Below are 18,683 nucleotides of genomic sequence, written 5' to 3' on the forward strand. Positions count from 1 at the left end.
TATATGCAGCAAAAACTCGTTTCAAGGTCAGCCACCGGATCCACACCATTACCGTACTCTTATTTTTACAGGAAGTAAAAATAAAACTGTTTTCTACAGAATTGCAAAATAAAATTACACTAAATCACCACAATACACCAAAACACTTTTACTTTTACACTGGACGCGCGTTTCGCTAACCATGTTAGCATCATCAGCTGTAATTTTATTTTGCTGTGTAACACCAAAGGTTCCAACCCTCAACTGTATTATTATAATTCTACAGAATTGTTAGATATATACATATGTTCGCGCAGTTTTTTCATATTCACAAAATCACTTCTATTTTCTTTGCCTGCTACGAATTTCCAGCCCTTTTAAATTAAAATTGTAGACCACTTCCATACTAACAATAAGTGCCAGTTCAAAAAATTTTAGATAAATTTATGGAAGAAAAATACCAATTTCAAGTAAAAATCTTTGCAAAAAATATAGTGTCATAAGGCTAGGTATTGAAGATAATTAATGCTGAAGCAAACAGCAATTTAATTAGAGCTTATGTATTTATTGATTCTTATATAACAATAATAATTGTCCAAGAACTACAATTATGACTGCTGTTGAAGAATTTCAATTTGTGCTGCAGTTACAGTTTTCATACCCTCCTGAACAACACTTAGATTTGTTTTCCAGGAAAATAAAAGATCTCTTAATTGTTGCCACTGGGCACGTCCAAATGTTCTATGCATTGTGCTCGAAACGAAAACTTTTTTAGCTAGTTGATCCATACGAGCACTTACTAATTTTGTTTTCAACACTAAAATTTATATACAGTTAAAAATGAAAAGGGATTTGTTTAGTTAATATACCTTCAATAATAAATGGCTCCACTTCTTCTTTTTTGATTTGTAATTCATGTGCAATAACATCAAATGAAATTTCGGGATTACTTTCTGCCAACTGCATAAAACTAAGTAGACGCATCTTGCGCATGTTTTGATCATGATCTAAACCCTGATTAGTAACAAATTCTTTGTGTTCTTTGTAAAAAGTAAGATAGGCAGTTAAATTTTCACTGACAAATATATTTAACAAATCGTGAATAAGTTGACCCTTCAGTATATGCACAGGTTTTAGAGACAATAGTGGATCTAGTAGGAAGGTGTTTGGATCAGCTATTGCTGTAGTTATGCATCGAATAGCATCCTCCCGTGCATGAGAAGCAGTTTTATCTGTGTAAGTTCCAAGGAGTTCAATCATTACTTTAGCTGCTTGTTCACTAAAAAATTAGAACAATTAATGTTTCTTTCAATTAACTACTCGCTTTTACCTTTGATTGCTCTTTAGGAGAACTTCATGTAAAAGTCTATATAGTTTTTGCAGTTCTTCATTTGACAAAGGACAATGACTAAATTGTTGCTTTAAATGATCGACGTTCTGGAAAATTGCTTTTATCTGGTCTGTCTGCTTAGCAATTTGTAACAAGTGATAATAAACAGGATATCTCATTGGCGATCTCTCATCCAAAGATTGGTATAACAGCCACAAACTAAAATCAAAATTGGTTCTAGATATTTATTATTATTCTCCAAGACTGAAAAATTGATATTTTTTTGTATATTTAACCCATTAAAGCTTGACAACACAAGTTAATTTTGATTTATTTATATACAGTATAAGTACACAAACAAGAAATTTCAATACATTTTACAGCAGATAAATTAAAAAAATAAAAAACAACAATACTACATATAAATTAAAACCTCTAGATGACTAAAGCATAGAACTCTTGTAGTGAGTAATAAGCCTTGACCATCAAGTAGTTCTTCACTGTCACTGTAAAATGCTTTATTGGGAGTTCTTTGATGGAAAATGGGTTCTACACTCAAGATGAGACATTGTCTTTCAATATCAATCACTAAAATTTCTTTTAACGTGTGTGTGCTTTATGGAAAACTTGTTAATGCATAATTTTTTACATATTGATTTTATATCTTACAACTTAAGATGACAATTATAAATCTAATGGTAAATAAGATGAATAATCAATTTGAATGTAAAAATTCGAATAATATTATTGATAATATATTTTATGTTATGACACTTACGCTTTTAAACAAACCTGTCCCAGTTTTTGTCCCTGCCCTTTGGTCAATTTTTCACAAAATGCTAAAATTATATTTTCAGCTCTTTCTGTTGGAACCTAAAATAAAACAGATATTTGAAGGAGCTCTTATTTCTATCTAGTTTAAATGCTTACAAGAACCATTATGGAAACTATGTCATTAAGAACCATTTCAACTTCGGCTTCGTTTCCTTCCTTGAAACAAGTGTCACATACGCCAATTATTTTATGAAGATCATCTTCTATACCTTTCGGTGACCGTTCTTCAGATATTTCAGCGCCTAAACTTTTTAAGTAGGCTCGTAATTCTTGGGCCTAAAGAAAACAAAACTGATTAATTACATTTGAGACTACAGATAACCTAAATGGTGTCATATGGAATAAAAATTTAATTTGAGGAAGCGATTACCTGATCTTCTATAGCGATATCTATAAATACCGGTGGCACCTGCATTTTGTAGTATTAAAAACTTAACATATATTTAAAATAAACTTGTTAAGCTGTTAAACTGTTTTTTGAGAAGGAAAATTTACGAAAAATGCTTTCCTCAATCTGTCAAAAATGTTGACTTTTCTTGTTTGTCAAAAAAATAATAGTGTGACGTTACGCAGAATGACGTCAGTAAGAGACCTACTTTTCGGGGATGTTGTAAAATAGTCTACTCTAGATCATATATAATAGTTTTTTATGTTTCGTAATAAACCATATCTGGAAAAATAAAAGGTAAAAGTTAATGTACCTACTTCACTTTCCTTTTTTTTTAGGAATAAGTAAACCCCATGAAATATGTTGAAAAACCCGTTGAAAACTATAAAAATTCCACAGATTAGCGCCATTGTTTAGGACTACAATAAAGAATTTAATTCTTAATCTAAGAATAAAGGTTCAATTTTTTTATACAAAAGCAGACCCAAAGGGCAGACCTGTTCATGCGTTGTTGTGGCTAAGGTCAGTGATGGGCAAATACCGGGTATATTGAAATTTGGATAAATACCCAAGTTTTTGCATCCAGTATAAACCCAAAGGGCCAATTTAAATGTATATTGAATTTGGGTAAATACCATTATACCCGGTATAAAAAACCTGGGGTTGATGGTAGAAGGGTGAAAATTATTAGGGTTGTATGTATTTTTAATGCCATGTCACGAAAACATAAAAATATTGTTCAAAATTTTTTTAAAAAATTAGGGTGGGCCACCCTTATCACTTAAAGCTATGGATAACAACCGTTCTCAGACCTACTCTTTGAGACCTACTGAATATACATGAGGGGCTGAGTTCCAAAACTAGTTTTATCCAAATTCGTTAATTTTCAATAATCGCAAAAAACGAACAGCAACTTAATTAGTCTTGGAACAAATGCACGACTTTAACATGTAAATTATAAGGATAGAATGAGTTATGCCACAAAAATGATGCTGAATATTGTGCAGGGCTGTCAATACTATTGCCAAAAATGGATAAGACGAGTTTTGAAACTCAACCCCTCACATATATTTCATCAAAATCTGTCTAGCCGTTTCGGAGGAGCATGGTAACAAAAAATTTAAAAAAAACTATTAAAAAATAGAGGTTGATGGTAGAAGGGTGATAATTTAGGGTTGTATGTATTTTTTAATGCCTAATCATAAAAAAATTTTAAAAAAATTGTGTCCACAATAGGGCTGCACCGAGTACCGAGTAGTTCGGTGCTCGGCCAGAATTTTAACCGAGTAATATGTACTCGGTGCTCGGCCTTGTCGTGATCCTGGATTGGACCACCGTCGTCACCAATCTTGTAGTCGCTGCCACCAAATGTTGTAGTTCTCTATTTGACTCGTATCACCACTTGTTGGGAATGTTATTCTTTATTTTTTTTATAATTAAATTCTTACTAAGTTGTTATTACTTTTTATTTTTAAACTTTTAATACAAAATATAAATTTAGCAAAGTAATAATAATACTTATAAGTAATAACACAAACACAGTGAAATAATAATTTAATACTTATAACGTCTATGAAAAGGTCAGCACTGTCCTCATTTTAGGTTCGATTGTTTGAATTATTTTTCACTTTTAAATTAGTTACACATATAAGATTTGCTTAAAACAAAATCAACGTCGCCACCGCACCTTAAAAGAATCAATTCAGAATCCAGCACATTAGAACAATGCCCTCTATAAAAGATCAGCCTACGGGCGGACTTTTGTTTACTTCATCAGCTGTACATACTTAGATATTGGGTTAGATTCTGTATTCATATTTTGTTTGATTAATATTTGTAATATTATCTGATATTATTAGAAAGTGCCCCTCCTAATAGCTAGAAGGTCAATGGGGGACAGCGCTTGAGAAAAACGCGAGATTCCTACGCATCCTAATTGTTAAACTTAATGTATTATTTTATATTTAAATAATCACCCATATGATTAAACAATAGTAGTTTTGAAGTCATACTACATACGCTTTCGTAGTGGGTATAAAGTAGAATAATACCAAACAATACAAATATTTGTGGATTGAAGTTAAAAGTAATAAAAAGTACATATGGATACATAACCTTATGGTAAAACGGAAAACGAAAAAAAGTGCCCGCCAAATTAGATTCCTTGTGGTGAAACAAATAAAGAAAAGTCAAGAGGAAATGTGGATATATATTAATTAGAACCACTTTCCTTTGATGGAAATGAATAAAAGAAAATTTTCGAAAGATTTAAGCAAAACTTTTGAAATTTATCTAACTTACATTCTAGCTTAACTAACATTTTTTTTATAACTATTGCAGATTTAAAAATGTATCAAATGCGGAAATTATTTTTCTTTTTAATAGTCGCTTGTGATGGGTACATAAATTAATGGGTCTGCTTGCCCAGAGGGGGCGCCTGTAAATTAACATTCTCTTCTTTCGGAGTTTTCATAGTTACCTACATTTCCAGAGTTTTGGCTAATATTACGATTATATTAGGCAACATATCTATCACTATTTCTAGAAGATGGTTCCAGCCAGACAGATTAACTCTAATGCATAAGTTTGGAATAATTCCGCAACAGGCTGTCTTGTTAGTGTTATTTTGTATGCTACAATTTATGAATAATAAAATAATAGCAAGAAGAGCTAAGATAAAGTGAAAAAAGATGACAAGATGAAGATTGCTTTGTTACTAAATCTGATGTGGGTGAAGAAGGGATAGAAGTTCACAACACATTAAACTAACAGAGTTACAAAGAGCTAATTTTTCAAACAGTACTAAACTGAATGGAGAATTATATGACCCCGAAAAAGAACGTAGTGTATGAAAGGTTTCTATTTACTCAAGGAAACAAGAAGATGAAGAAAATCATTCTGACCATTTCTATACTGAATTGAAAAAGTTATCAAAAACTGTGAGTTTGAGCAGTCGATGATTCAATGATCAGACATAGGATTGTCTTGGGTATCACTACGAGCAAGTCCAAGAAAAACATACTTAACGTAGACAAGTTAGATTCAATAAGGCCATTGAGAGTGTCGAGCATGTGAAATCGCAAAATCCCAAATAAAACTGTGTACAAGGTGCTGAAGCTAAAGTTGAAGTTGCTTTAAAACAAAGCGAAGACACTACAAAGGCATGGCAATACTGAAGAAAAAACATTAATAAGCTGTAAAAGCTGCGGAAAGAAACATGAAAGAAGATTAACAGCATTTGGGCAGAAAAGTGCAAACAAATGAAGGCGCTATGGACATTTTTAGAGAAGATGTGTGAAGCACAATGATGGTGAAGGAGTATTATAAGTAAAGAAGAAGAAGAAGATCCAAGAACTCTTAGTATCTGTTGTGACAGTGAGTGAAGTGAAAAGTGAATCGGAGGGATAGAGACATTAGAATTTGGTAAGCAAAAATATTAGATTTAAGTTTGACACAGGGTCTCAGGTTAATTTGATTCCACAACATATACTTAAAAGTATTAAAGTCAAGATAAAACATGGCAAAAAAAAATTGACTTGAAACCTATGGAGGTTTTAAAATAACGCCTATAGGTGTATAAAATTAAAATACAAAATTATAGAGATAAGGGATTACACAATACAATTTGTTGTTGTAAAAGATATATCTATGCCTATTTTTTGTCTACAGTCATCCATGACAGGTGAATATTTTAATGAAGTTAATTTAGGGTTGATAAGAACAGTTTTTATTAATAATAACAAAGATTTATTTATAGGAATAGGGAAATTTAAAGAACAATGTAAATTAAAAAGTAAAAAACAATGCCAGTCTCTGTGGTTAAGCCACCCAGAAGGGTTCCTTTATCAGGAAAAGAGGCGTTGAAAAACACCTGTATGCTTTAGTTAACAAAGGCATTATTGCTAAACACCAAGGACCGACTGAATGGCTTAGTAACCTATTATTATTGAAAAAAAGTGACAAAACATTAAGGGTATGTTTAGATACCCAAGAATCTTAACGGCATTAGAAAGAGATATTTTGAGATACCAACCTTCTAAGAAATTTGTGTTATTTTTAAAATAAAAAGCTACTTTTTGTTGTACTAGATTTTAAAGATGGGTTTTATCAGGTAGAGTTAGATTTAGAGTCAAGTAGACTGTGTGCTTTTTTCTTTGACTTTGGAATTAATAATTATATAGCTTTCGAGATGTGTTTTAGTATTCATAATAATTGGTACAATAATAGAATTGACATTTGTTGTGCTAACTATTCTACTCAATGCATCAGCATTTGTAGTGAATCTTTCAAGCTATATAATTATTTCATAGATCATATTCTTCAAGTTTTATTCTAAAAACGCGTCAAACGAGAACCAGGGTCTCTTTGATATTAAATTATATAGAGTAGGTTTGTGCATCTGTAACAATTTTAAATCTTGTGCCAAAAATATATGGACGGAAATGTTTTGCTGCCTGTGACGATTGCAGTTAGCTCTTTTCTGAAGTTGAATAATTTTGTTCTGCTTTTATTTAGAGTTCTACTAGCAAACGCTATTGACGATCGATCAGTGATTGAACCTTACCCTGCGATAAAGAGGCCTGCTCCTACTACTTGAAATTACTCGCATCTGTTGTTATAATAAATTTCTTTTGGTAAAATCTGGGTATTGGAGAACAGGTGGAAAAGTTATACTATCTTTTAGAATTTGGAAAAGAAATTTTTCGCATTTTATACCCCAATTAAAAACAGAATCTTTTTTTAATAATTCCGGTTAAAGGTTTAGTAATTTGAGCGAAGTGCAGATAAATTTCCTATAATATCCTACAACCATTTGGGTTAAATTGTGCCCCAGAATATTTTCTCAAAACTTAAATCAAGAACACTTTGGTGATATTCGGGTTGTGATAAATTACTTTGATCTATATTCTTAAAGCATTTGATACGTCAGAAGAACATGATAAGATATTAACTAGAGTGTTAGAAATGAGCAAAGAAATATAATGTCAAATTTATTCAGTTATAAAATTCAGTATAAAGCTAAAGAGGTAAATTATTTAGGAAATATTTTTGACAGGGAGGGTATGAGGCCTGATAAAAAGAAATTAAAGCAATACAAAATTTGGAACAACCTAACTAATAAGAAAGAATTACAAAACTTTAGGGAATGATTAATTATTTAAGAAGGTATATACCCAACTTGTCAGAGATATCTGCACCACTGCTAAATATTAGGTGATAATGGGTCCTTTCTTAGGAACAACTAGTAAAGGAGTACTATTCCAAGGACTGTCAGAAAGCAGGAAATTACGTCCGTCTTTAACATTTGCTCAGTTTGTTCATTAATTATTTCTTTATGTTTGGAAAGGCATTCTATAAGGTTTTACGTTAATGGACCTTTATTACTTTCTGTGTCGGTATAGTGTGTTTTATTGTGTTGTTGGTGTATTGGTTTATCGCCTTCTAAGTAAAAATATCATTAAAATCCTCTACAAATATCTAATACTTTCGAATTAGTTTCTTCTTCATTTAATTGGTCTAGATTAATTTCTTTTTCTTATTCAAAGAAATAACAATACAAACAGACTCAAGTCAAAGCGGTGTAGGGTGTGTTAGTTGCAGGAAAATAGGCCTGTTGCTTTTGGATCACGTGTTCTTACAGATAGTGAAACCTCGTTTTAGTCAAATTGAAAAAGAAATGAATGCTATAATAATTTGACATGCCAGAAATATCACAGTTATTTGACGGCAAGGAAGGTTAAAATATTAACTGATCACAAACCCTGACTATCAATAATGAAAAAAGGTGTTGCAGCTGTATACTTCTCCAAGATTACAAAGAATAGTAAAATTGTTGAAATATGACATTGACGTTCAGTATTTACCTGTGAAAAGGATATGCTTATAGCAGTTCTTCTCTCAATTTAATTATATTAAAAACGATATAGGTAGTGATAATACATTTTTGACAGAAATTGTTCACTAGTAATGTAACTGATGATAAATTAAAGGTATTTCAAAGTAAAACGAGTAAAGATTTTGAACTAAAATTATTAAAGGAAATTTGTTTAAAAGGTTGGCCTAAAACAATAACTAAAACACCAAGTCCTATAAGAAAATATTACAACTATAAAACTGACATATATACTTCTAATGATATTATGTTTCTAGGAGATAGAATAATTGTTCCAGAGACTTTAAGGACAGATATGCTTACACAACTTCACGCAAATCATTATGGTATCACTAAGACACAAAAAAAGGGCTAAATCTTTATTGTATTGGCCAGAATAAATGAAGATATTAAGGAATTTATAAGAAATGTAAGAAATGTGAAGTATATCAAAAGAGTAACATAAAAGAGCCCATGATTTTGGCAGAAAAATACCTGATTTGCCATTTCAAAAACTAGCAAGTGACATTTTAGAGTGGGGAGGTCAGTCATATATAGTAATTATTGATTATTATTCAAAGTGGATTGAATTATAATTGTTTACAATCAAAAACGATTATAATCACGCATTGATGTATTTAAACAAGTTTTTTAGTTGTAGTTTGGAATACCATTAGAAGTGGTATCAGATAACATGCCATTTAATTCATATCGAATGTAAAAAATTTGCAAAAGAATGGGGATTTAAATTCTTGACAATCGAGTCCAAGATACCCCCCAAATCAAACGGCTCAGAGAATCGAGCCGTGCAAATTGCTAAGAATATGCACAGAGAAAGTGTACTGATATTAGCAATGCTTTAGTGGAATATAGAATGACACCTATTTCCGCCTCAGAAAAGTCACCAGCAGAATTATTGTTTAACGAAAACTACAAACTAAATTTTTTATTAAGACCAGAATTATTAATACCTAGCAAAAATAAATTATGAAAAGAAAAAGAAAAACAGTAGAACAAAAAGACAAGAATATAAGAGCTACCCATGACAGGTCAGTAAGGTGAGAAAAGAGTTTGAAGAGGGAAAAATGTTGTAGTAAAAAGAAGGTAGAATATGAGCCCGGAAAGATAATCAGAAAATTGGAAGAGCCAAGATCATATATAGTGCAGAAAGAGAATGGAAATGAAATTAGGAGAAGAATAATAATGTTGATGGTGCACAAGTACCTTTTAAATTCTTTAGGCATAGCCGTAGAATAAGGGTAAAAATAATATTTTATACAATTTGTCGAATATACATATACATATAACCATATTAAATGTATGTTCACAACAGCCTTACTCGGCCGAGTAAAGTCTTAGTAAAGTATAGTAATACAAACAATCCATTTATGCATGTCCAAAACAGATAGAAACAGTTCCCATTTAAGGCAGTCAATAAATGAAGGAAATTTATTCATCAATACCATGAATTTATGTATTTTAGCAAAGTGTCAATATTCCAAGTATATGATATTCCAAGCAATGATATAAGTATTAGCATAAATCGGGCAACTGACAAAAGCAGGAGGCACTGTTAAAACTGCCTCAGCATTTTTAAGGATTTTTGAATGTATTAGCTTTACTTTTCACTCAGTAAACAGGGAAGATTTATTTATCGTTATTAGAAAGTGCCCCCACCCCTAATAGCTAGAAGGTCAATGGGGCACAGTTGGAGAAAATGCCCGAGATTCCTATCGATCCTGTAATGTTAAACTCATGTATTATTTTATATTTAAATAATAAACATATATGATTAAACAATAGTATCTTTCTAAGTCACCACTACAGATTTTTGGTATTATTTGTTATTGTAGTGCAAAAACTAATTATTTTGGTGTTTGGCAACATAAAAGTACTACCAGATATATGGTCACTATGATGGTCAATCTGTTTCTCATAAAAACACGAAATATTACACGTTTTGTTAAGTGCTTTTAACCTAAAAGTGCCCATAAATTTTTTATTTATCGTGATTTTGTGTGTGTTTTTTTAAGACTCAACAATTCATCAATAAAGCTTAAGTGGAGTGTGTTTTGGTGCTATGCCTCATCTTTGTTGTGTTCCTGGTGGAAAGGATAGTTATACTAGGCAGCTTAGAGTATCCGGAAGAGCAAGAAAAAATGGGTACGAGTTATAAATCAAGACAATCTATTGAAAATATCTTTAATAAATTTAAAAATAATATTCTCCCAGAATGGTATTAAAGAAATCTGGACAATTATGTTTATTTTATTCATATTGTGGAATCTCCACTCCAAGTGTTGTTGGTTCAGCTTCGATAGATTCAAACACGTAAGATAAACAGGTAAGTAGGTATTATGATCTAGGGAAAAATAAAGAATATGTGTATTAGAGATCATGAAAAAATTATTATTTTGAGTTCAAAATTAAAAAAGATTTTTGTAAAGACAAGAATGATAAAGTTTAAAAGAAGAATGTGTTTTTGTTTGATAATATAATGTGTGTAAGACAATTCAATTGAAAATATCTTTAATAAATTTAAATATAATATTCTCCCAGGATGGTATTAAAGAAAACTGGACAATTATGTTTATTTTATTCATATTGTGGAATCTCCACTCCAAGTGTTGTTGGTTCAGCTTCGATAGATTCAAACACGTAAGTAGGTATTATGATCTAGGGAAAAATAAAGAATATGTGTATTAAAGATCACGAAAAAGATTATTATTTTGAGTTCAAAATTAAAAAAGATTTTTGTAAAGACAAGAATGATAAAGTTTAAAAGAAGAATGTGTTTTTGTTTGATAATATAATGTATGTAAGACAATTCTATTGAAAATATCTTTAATAAATTTAAAAATAATATTCTCCCAGGATGGTATTAAAGAAAACTGGACAATTATGTTTATTTTATTCATATTGTCAAGAAAAATGGCGTATCCGCCAGAAATTAAAAATGTATTACTGGTTGCCTGCACAACCGCAACGTATCCGCCAGAAATTAAAAGACTTTTTCAGGCGCCATCTTTTAGTCAAGTCGAGAAGTAAGGGAATCAGACAATGGAATTGTCTGGTATGAAGAAGTACGCTTTCCGAGAATTGGGGAAATTTCGAGAAGCAGTCAATAGAGTATATAAGCCGGAGCCATCGACCACTGAGACAGTTTTTTGAAATTTGAATATACCGCGTGGAAATTGAAAATCGGACAATTTGGTGAAGGAATCTTATAAATAGTTTGTTTGTTGTGTGTTATAAGTTAGTAATTGTGTATAAAGTGAGAAAAATAAATTCGTTAAGTATTTTATCGTGAGTTTAAATTAGTGGACCCACGGAATCCGTAACAATTGGTGTCAGAAGTGGGATTCAAGAAGATTTTTGGACCGGATTAGAGTATTTTTATGGTTGGTACAAGGGAACAAGCGAAGAAAATGGAGGAAGTAAGCAAACTATTAGGCGATTTTATGGAGAATATGAGAAGAGAAAAGGCAGAAGAACAAGAGAAGCTGCGAAAAGAGAAAGCAGAAGAACAAGACCACCTACTGAAAATTCTGGAAAATCAAGACAAAATTTTTCGAAGATTTGAAAATTCAACGACAACAAGACAAAGAAGAAGAACAGGACCGGCTTGAGAAAATTTTTAGAAGATATGAAAATTCAACGACAACAAGACAAAGAAGAAGAACAGGACCGGCTTGAGAACATTTTCGAAGATTTGAAAATTCAACGACAACAAGACAAACAAGAAGAACAGGACCGGCTTGAGAGGAATTTTTTGAAGATTTAAAATTCAACGACAACAAGATAAACAAGAAGAACAGGACCGACTTGAGAAAATATTAGGTAATTTAGAAATTCGTTTGAAGGAGCGACGTCATAGAGAAAGACAAGAAGATCAAAATCGTCTTAAAAAGAACTTCGAAGATCTGGAAAAAAGACAAGAAATACACCTTCAAGAAGCCGTAGAAGATCTGGAGGAGCGCCTTCAACAGAAACTGGAAAAATTAGAGAAGGACCTACAGAAGACCAAGGCACAAGCAAGGACACCTGGCGTTTCTGGAACTGCGAAACTCAAGGCACCGACCTACGATGGACAAACGACCTGGACAATGTACCACCGTCAGTTTGAAGCAGCCGCCGCTGCCAACGGATGGACTGACCAGGAGAAAGCAGCGGCACTTGTCATCGCGCTGCGTGGCCCTGCCCTGGAACTGTTGCAAACTATTCCTGCAGCCCAACAGCAGGAATACCAAACTTTGGTCGCTGCACTGGACAGAAGATATGGCGACCAACATCGACGCCAACTTTTACCAGGCACAGATCAAGACACGCCTGCAGGGTCCAGAGAGAGTCTGCAGGAATTTGAAGCAGACTTACGTCGGCTGGTACACCTAGCGTATCCTGAAGCACCGGAAGGATTTAGGGAGGAACTCGCTGCTCAGTGCTTTATCAGGCGCAGAGGGCGCTGCAAATATCCTGATTTTCTACCAGCAGCGAAGCACTGGTCAGGGCGCTGGAAATCGAAGCTGCTTTTAGCGCCATCCCTAGACCGAAGATAAGATCGGTAACGGTAGAGGAACAGCCCGAGAGTACCCACAGAAGTTTGGAGGAGATGTGTAGAAAATTCGACAAACTATGTGAGCTACTAATAAACAAGTAAGTCAACAACACCCAGACAGAGAACCAAAGAAGATTCCAGGACATGAGGTGCTATGGATGCGGCAGGAATGGCCACATCAAACGGTATTGTCGCATCCAAATGCGATTCCATTCACCATCCAGAGAACATCGGCACATCGGAAGATCCCAGGACATAAGTTGCTATAGATGTGGCAGGAATGGCCACATCAAACGGGATTGCCGCGTCCAAATGCGATTCCGTTTACCATCGAGAGAACATAGGCACCCGGAAATCAACACTAATGAGCGAGTATTGGCTGAAGAAAACAGAGCCCCTAGGATGTTTTCCGTTAGGAGTCTAGGAAAAACCGCTGACAGTTTGGTGATCAACGGGAAGGTCAATGGTAGAAGAAATCGAATGACTGTGGACACAGGCGCTATGGTATCGTTGGTGCAGACTAACTCAGTGCGAGGATTGAAGATGATGCCTCTTAGAAGAAGAGTGTATTTACGTACAGTTACGGGGGAAATGGCCGTTGTACGGGGAGAGGCTTTCATGGAATTGGAGTTAGGGAATTTGAAGTTTCGGCATAGCGTTTTAGTGGCGGACATTGAAGATGATTTTATCATGGGTATGGATGTGATCAGTCAACATGGTTTTTCGTTTGATCACCATAGAAACATCCTGAAAATCGGAAATGAGGAATTTTCTGTATCTAAAGAGAAGAGACCAGGAAATATGGAAGAAATATTATCGAAAATTGTGATGATACCTGGTGATACCAAGAAGACTGTGTTCGGGAAACTAGAGAAAACCGTTGGGTGCCGTGTAGGACGGGTACAAATTATCGACAACGACCTAGATCGACGACGAGCTACCTTGGACAAGAAAATGAAACATCGCAAAGCACTATCAGAGTAAGGAATTTTAAACTGAGAACTGACGAACAATGGACGACGATACAGTTGAGGAAAGATCAAATGGAAGATCCAGACATCGGAGCAATACTACGGCTCAAGGAAGGTAACGGCGAGAGACCACCGTGGCAGGATATTGCGGACAGAGGGCTCGTTTTCAAAGCTCTCTGGGCTCAGTGGAATTCACTGGTGATTGAGAATGGATTGATAAAGCGCACGTGGGAAAGTGCGGATGGCAGGACAGTAACAACTCAGTTACTGGTACCAAGGAAGAAAGTCACCCAGGTATTGGAAGAAATTCACGGTGGTAAAACTGGAGCCCATCTTGGAGTAAACAAGACCTTGAGTAAGCTGAGAGACCGTTTTTACTGGGTGGATTATTGCGAAGATGTTAAGAAATGGTGTCAACGTTGTAAGATTTGCGCAGCTAGACAAAGACCAAGTACTCGATCTGGGGAAGAAATGGAACAGGATAGCGTTGGACTGTCGTTCGAAAGAATCGCTAGGAAGGAAAGATTATTGGACATTCATAAGGCCGTTAGAAGTAAGATTGCGCTAGCCAGTGACCGGATGAAAGCTCATTACGACCTCAGAGCTAATTCTACGGGATTTCAACAGGACGATAGGGTATGGTTGTATAACCCACAGCGCAAGAAAGGAAGGTCCCCAAAGTTAACTCCAGCATGGGAAGGTCCTTATACAGTCATCAAGAGGATAAATGATGTTGTGTACCGGATTCATCGCAGCCCTAGAAGTAAGATGAAAGTAGTTCATCTGGATCGATTGAAGAGATACCAGACAGGAAACCTTGATCGGGACCATCAAATTTGAGAAGGGGCAATGTCAAGAAAAATGGCGTATCCGCCAGAAATTAAAATGTATTACTGGTTGCCTGCACAACCGCAACGTATCCGCCAGAAATTAAAAAGACTTTTTCAGGCGCCATCTTTTTAGTCAAGTCGAGAAGTAAAGGGAATCAGACAATGGAATTGTCTGGTATGAAGAAGTACGCTTTCCGAGAATTGGGGAAATTTCGAGAAGCAGTCAATAGAGTATATAAGCCGGAGCCATCGACAACTGAGACAGTTTTTTGAAATTTGAATATACCGCGTGGAAATTGAAAATCGGACAATTTGGTGAAGGAATCTTATAAATAGTTAGTTTGTTGTGTGTTATAAGTTAGTAATTGTGTATAAAGTGAGAAAATAAATTCGTTAAGTATTTTATCGTGAGTTTAAATTAGTGGACCCACGGAATCCGTAACAATATTGTGGAATCTCCACTCCAAGTGTTGTTGGTTCAGCTTCGATAGATTCAAACACGTAAGTAGGTATTATGATCTAGGGAAAAATAAAGAATATGTGTATTAAAGATCATGAAAAAGATTATTATTTTGAGTTCAAAATTAAAAAACATTTTTGTAAAGACAAGAATGATAAAGTTTAAAAGAAGAATGTGTTTTTGTTTGATAATATAATGTATGTAAAGCATAACATATACCTATTTGTTCAGTAATTTTTACTGAATAGTGTCGATTATTTATAATACCAAATTAATATCAAATATTTAAGTGATGGCTGAATACAATATGAATAAAATAACAATAAAATTGGTATATTTGCAATACAAAATTAAGTTTTAAGAATAAAGGTGTTACTAAAAATACTAAGAAATTCATATTTCTTTGTTTTAATTGGTCGAATGTTATTTACATTTTATTTAAGAATTATACCGTATCATCGAAAAAAAATCTGCGTCTAGTTGGCTTGGAAATGAACATCGATGACATTCCCTAATTGTACACATAAAAAAATTAACTAGAATTTTATAATCTTGGAAAATTTGATATTCTTGAACCTTGTTTCTAAATATTCTAAATTTTTTGATTTTCTTGGGATTTAGGTTCGGGAAAAACGGTGATTAAGTTTTCATTTGGGTTTTCATTATTTTTATTTGATTCAAAAAAAATGTTTCGGCTAACATTATAGCCTTCATCAGTGTTGTGTCATATGCAAAAAATAGTGTCGAATATAATCCAAAAAATTACATATAAAATATTCACACCACGCACCACATAATGTTTACTGCGTACTCCATAGTCTCCATAGTCAATGTAGATAGTTTTACTGTTAAGAATAATAATTCTAAAAATATGTGGTCATCTTTGATAAGTTTATATTAGTTTATTAATTGCAGTAAACATTATGTGATGAATATTTCATATGTAATTTTTGGATTATATCGACACTCGGACACTCATATGACACAACACTGATGAAGGCTATAGTTAGCCAAAACGTTTTTTAAACCAAATAAAATAATGAAAACTTAAATCAGCTGTTTTTCCCGAACCTAAAAATCCCAAGAAAATCAAAAATTTTAGAATAATTTTATATAAAAAATGCCAGCGATCTTCATTTCATAGCCATCGCTGACGCCTTTTTTAGATGATATTGTATTATTTGTAAATATAATTTTTCGAACATTGATACTTGCAAAATATACATATAAATTTTGTGAATGCAAATAATAATACATCACTATTAGTAGATATTGAATGTTTTTATTAAATTAGATCGATTTTCAAACCCCAAAATTTAAAATATATTTACATTTTACCCAATATCTTATGTAATACATTATTTGTATATTGTAAAACATTTGCTGCATTTGTATGGTTCATAGTTTATTTGCCAAAGTATTTATTACTATAAATAGGTATATATGTTGTAGTTATTAACTGTATATTATGTATATTTCATGTGAACTATATAATTTATAAAATACAAACCAAAAATCTGAGGAATAATTATGTTTTCCATGTATTCTACAACATATTTATTAATCCGTAGTATCTAACTAGCGTGACGTCATAAATCTCGCTCCAAGGCTGTTCTATTAGAGACGGCATTGATTAGAAATATCAGTGTGCATGGGGAACCACAGAATAAAACAATATCTCCATAAGTAAAACAAACCAAGTCATTGGTTTGTAGTCGGGGAATCCCAGCCGCTCGCCAATCATAGGCAAAACAAACAAGATCATTGGTTAGTATATTCTGTGATCATTGGTTTAAAGTTGGGAAATTCCGGGAATTTTAACTAGCTTTTTTTAATGTTAAAAATATAATATTATTATGTTATGGTGTATAGTATAATTCTTAGACAAGGAAAGAGAGGGGACGGGTAATACGCATATTCTCCCGTGATCGGTTTGTGAGGCCAAAATTCGATCGGCGGCCATACTTTGGTGACAAGATTTCGAGGTGACACCGAGCGAATTTTTATGTTTTTTGTGACAACTGTTTTCTTTTAAATTTATAAACAGTGTTGTTTAGTATGTTGAGATGTTCAGCGTATGGCTGCAAAGGCCGAAGCGAGAAAAAAGTGGCTGGAATTACATTTCACAGGTAAAAATCGATACACAACTTTTGTTATGTGGTCATAAAATGTACATTTTTTCATTATAGCAGTAAAAATATGTAAAATGCTTTTAATATGTCTTGTACCACATCCAAACCAAACTATTTTTAATAATTCCAAGTAGTATTTTCAATGTCCTGTAATATAATTAATGTTTGAAACTATAAATAATGCTACTCAGCCTGGATTTCTCCAGTGGCGTAGGGAATTATAATCAGAGAAATACAATTTCTGCAACAAACATTTTTTTGTATATTTTATCTGTAAATTTATTTTTATTTTTTTTTGCAGTTAATTGCAGGTCGTAAAGTAGCGGCCGACAAGTCGTATTTTTATATTCTGCGCTGTGCTCGTCGTTTTGTGGAAATACCCATGCTCATCTGATGATGGGGTAGGGCCCCAAAACCGGTAGTGAGAGCAGGTTGATCCACATTATGACGAACACACCGTGGAATTAATTTTTATATTAGCAGTTCAAGGCAAGAAACTCTTATATAATTTTATTATATACCTAAATACTGCAAGAAATTTATTTTCCATTATATATAATTTAATATTATATCCGCGTAAATACCGCGAAAAAAAAACGGCGTCCAGTTGGCTTGGAAATGACGATCGATGACATTTCCCATATAATTTTACATTTAAAATGACAGCGATCTTCATTTCATAGCCATCGCTGACGCCGTCTTTTTTCGATGTCGTTTTGTATAGTTTTTATGTCATTTTATATGTAGAATTATATGGGAAATGTCATCGATCGTGATTTACAAGCCAACTGGACGTCGTTTTTTTTTTTGATTATATGGTATAATAATGAATCTAGCCAATTCCCTTCACACTTACTTACGGATTCAATGAATAATGTAATTTTTAATATTCATTTGTGTAAATGTCATTTCCAAACAAACAAGACGCCGTTTTTTTTGATCATACAGTATATATGTATATACACGTTTAAAACATATGTTATTACATTATTTTTTATTTAATTATGCATTATACACACGTTAATAAATAAATAATTGTCTCGATAATCAGGCCACTGTGACTGTAAAATAAATTTTGCATTATCGACTGAAATATTCTAATATTATAAAGGTGAGACTATAAAATACAAAATTGTATATGCATTACTCAAAAATGAACGATATATTAGTTTACGTTTTCATAAATATTTTGTACCGTCTAGGTACAAGCTATTCGAGTGGTGACAACTTGCCTCACTTTCAGCTGCCGTGTTATCTGTCCCCTCTCTTTCCCTTGTCTTAAGGTATAATTAGTATATATTGATAAAGGTCGCATAACCCTGTTAAGACTAT

At 33.2% G+C, this 18,683-nt stretch overlaps 1 protein-coding gene across 1 annotated transcript; it reads right to left on the reverse strand.

Moving 5' to 3' along the window:
- Window positions 1–523: 523 nt before the first annotated feature.
- Window positions 524–2,682, reverse strand: LOC115887261 (eukaryotic translation initiation factor 3 subunit M). The gene is made up of 6 exons (XM_030906642.1): window positions 2,514–2,682; window positions 2,240–2,419; window positions 2,088–2,182; window positions 1,310–1,528; window positions 849–1,258; window positions 524–796 (listed from the first exon to the last, which is right to left on the reverse strand). Exons 1-6 carry the CDS (start codon window positions 2,556–2,558, stop codon window positions 588–590), a joined length of 1,158 nt encoding a protein of 385 aa, XP_030762502.1. The 5' UTR covers window positions 2,559–2,682; the 3' UTR covers window positions 524–587.
- Between the last annotated feature and the right edge of the window lie 16,001 nt (window positions 2,683–18,683).

This window comes from Sitophilus oryzae, unplaced genomic scaffold (genome assembly GCF_002938485.1).
Source record: "Sitophilus oryzae breed Bouriz unplaced genomic scaffold, Soryzae_2.0 scaffold_557_pilon_pilon, whole genome shotgun sequence".
NCBI classification, from domain to species: Eukaryota; Metazoa; Arthropoda; class Insecta; order Coleoptera; family Curculionidae; genus Sitophilus; species Sitophilus oryzae.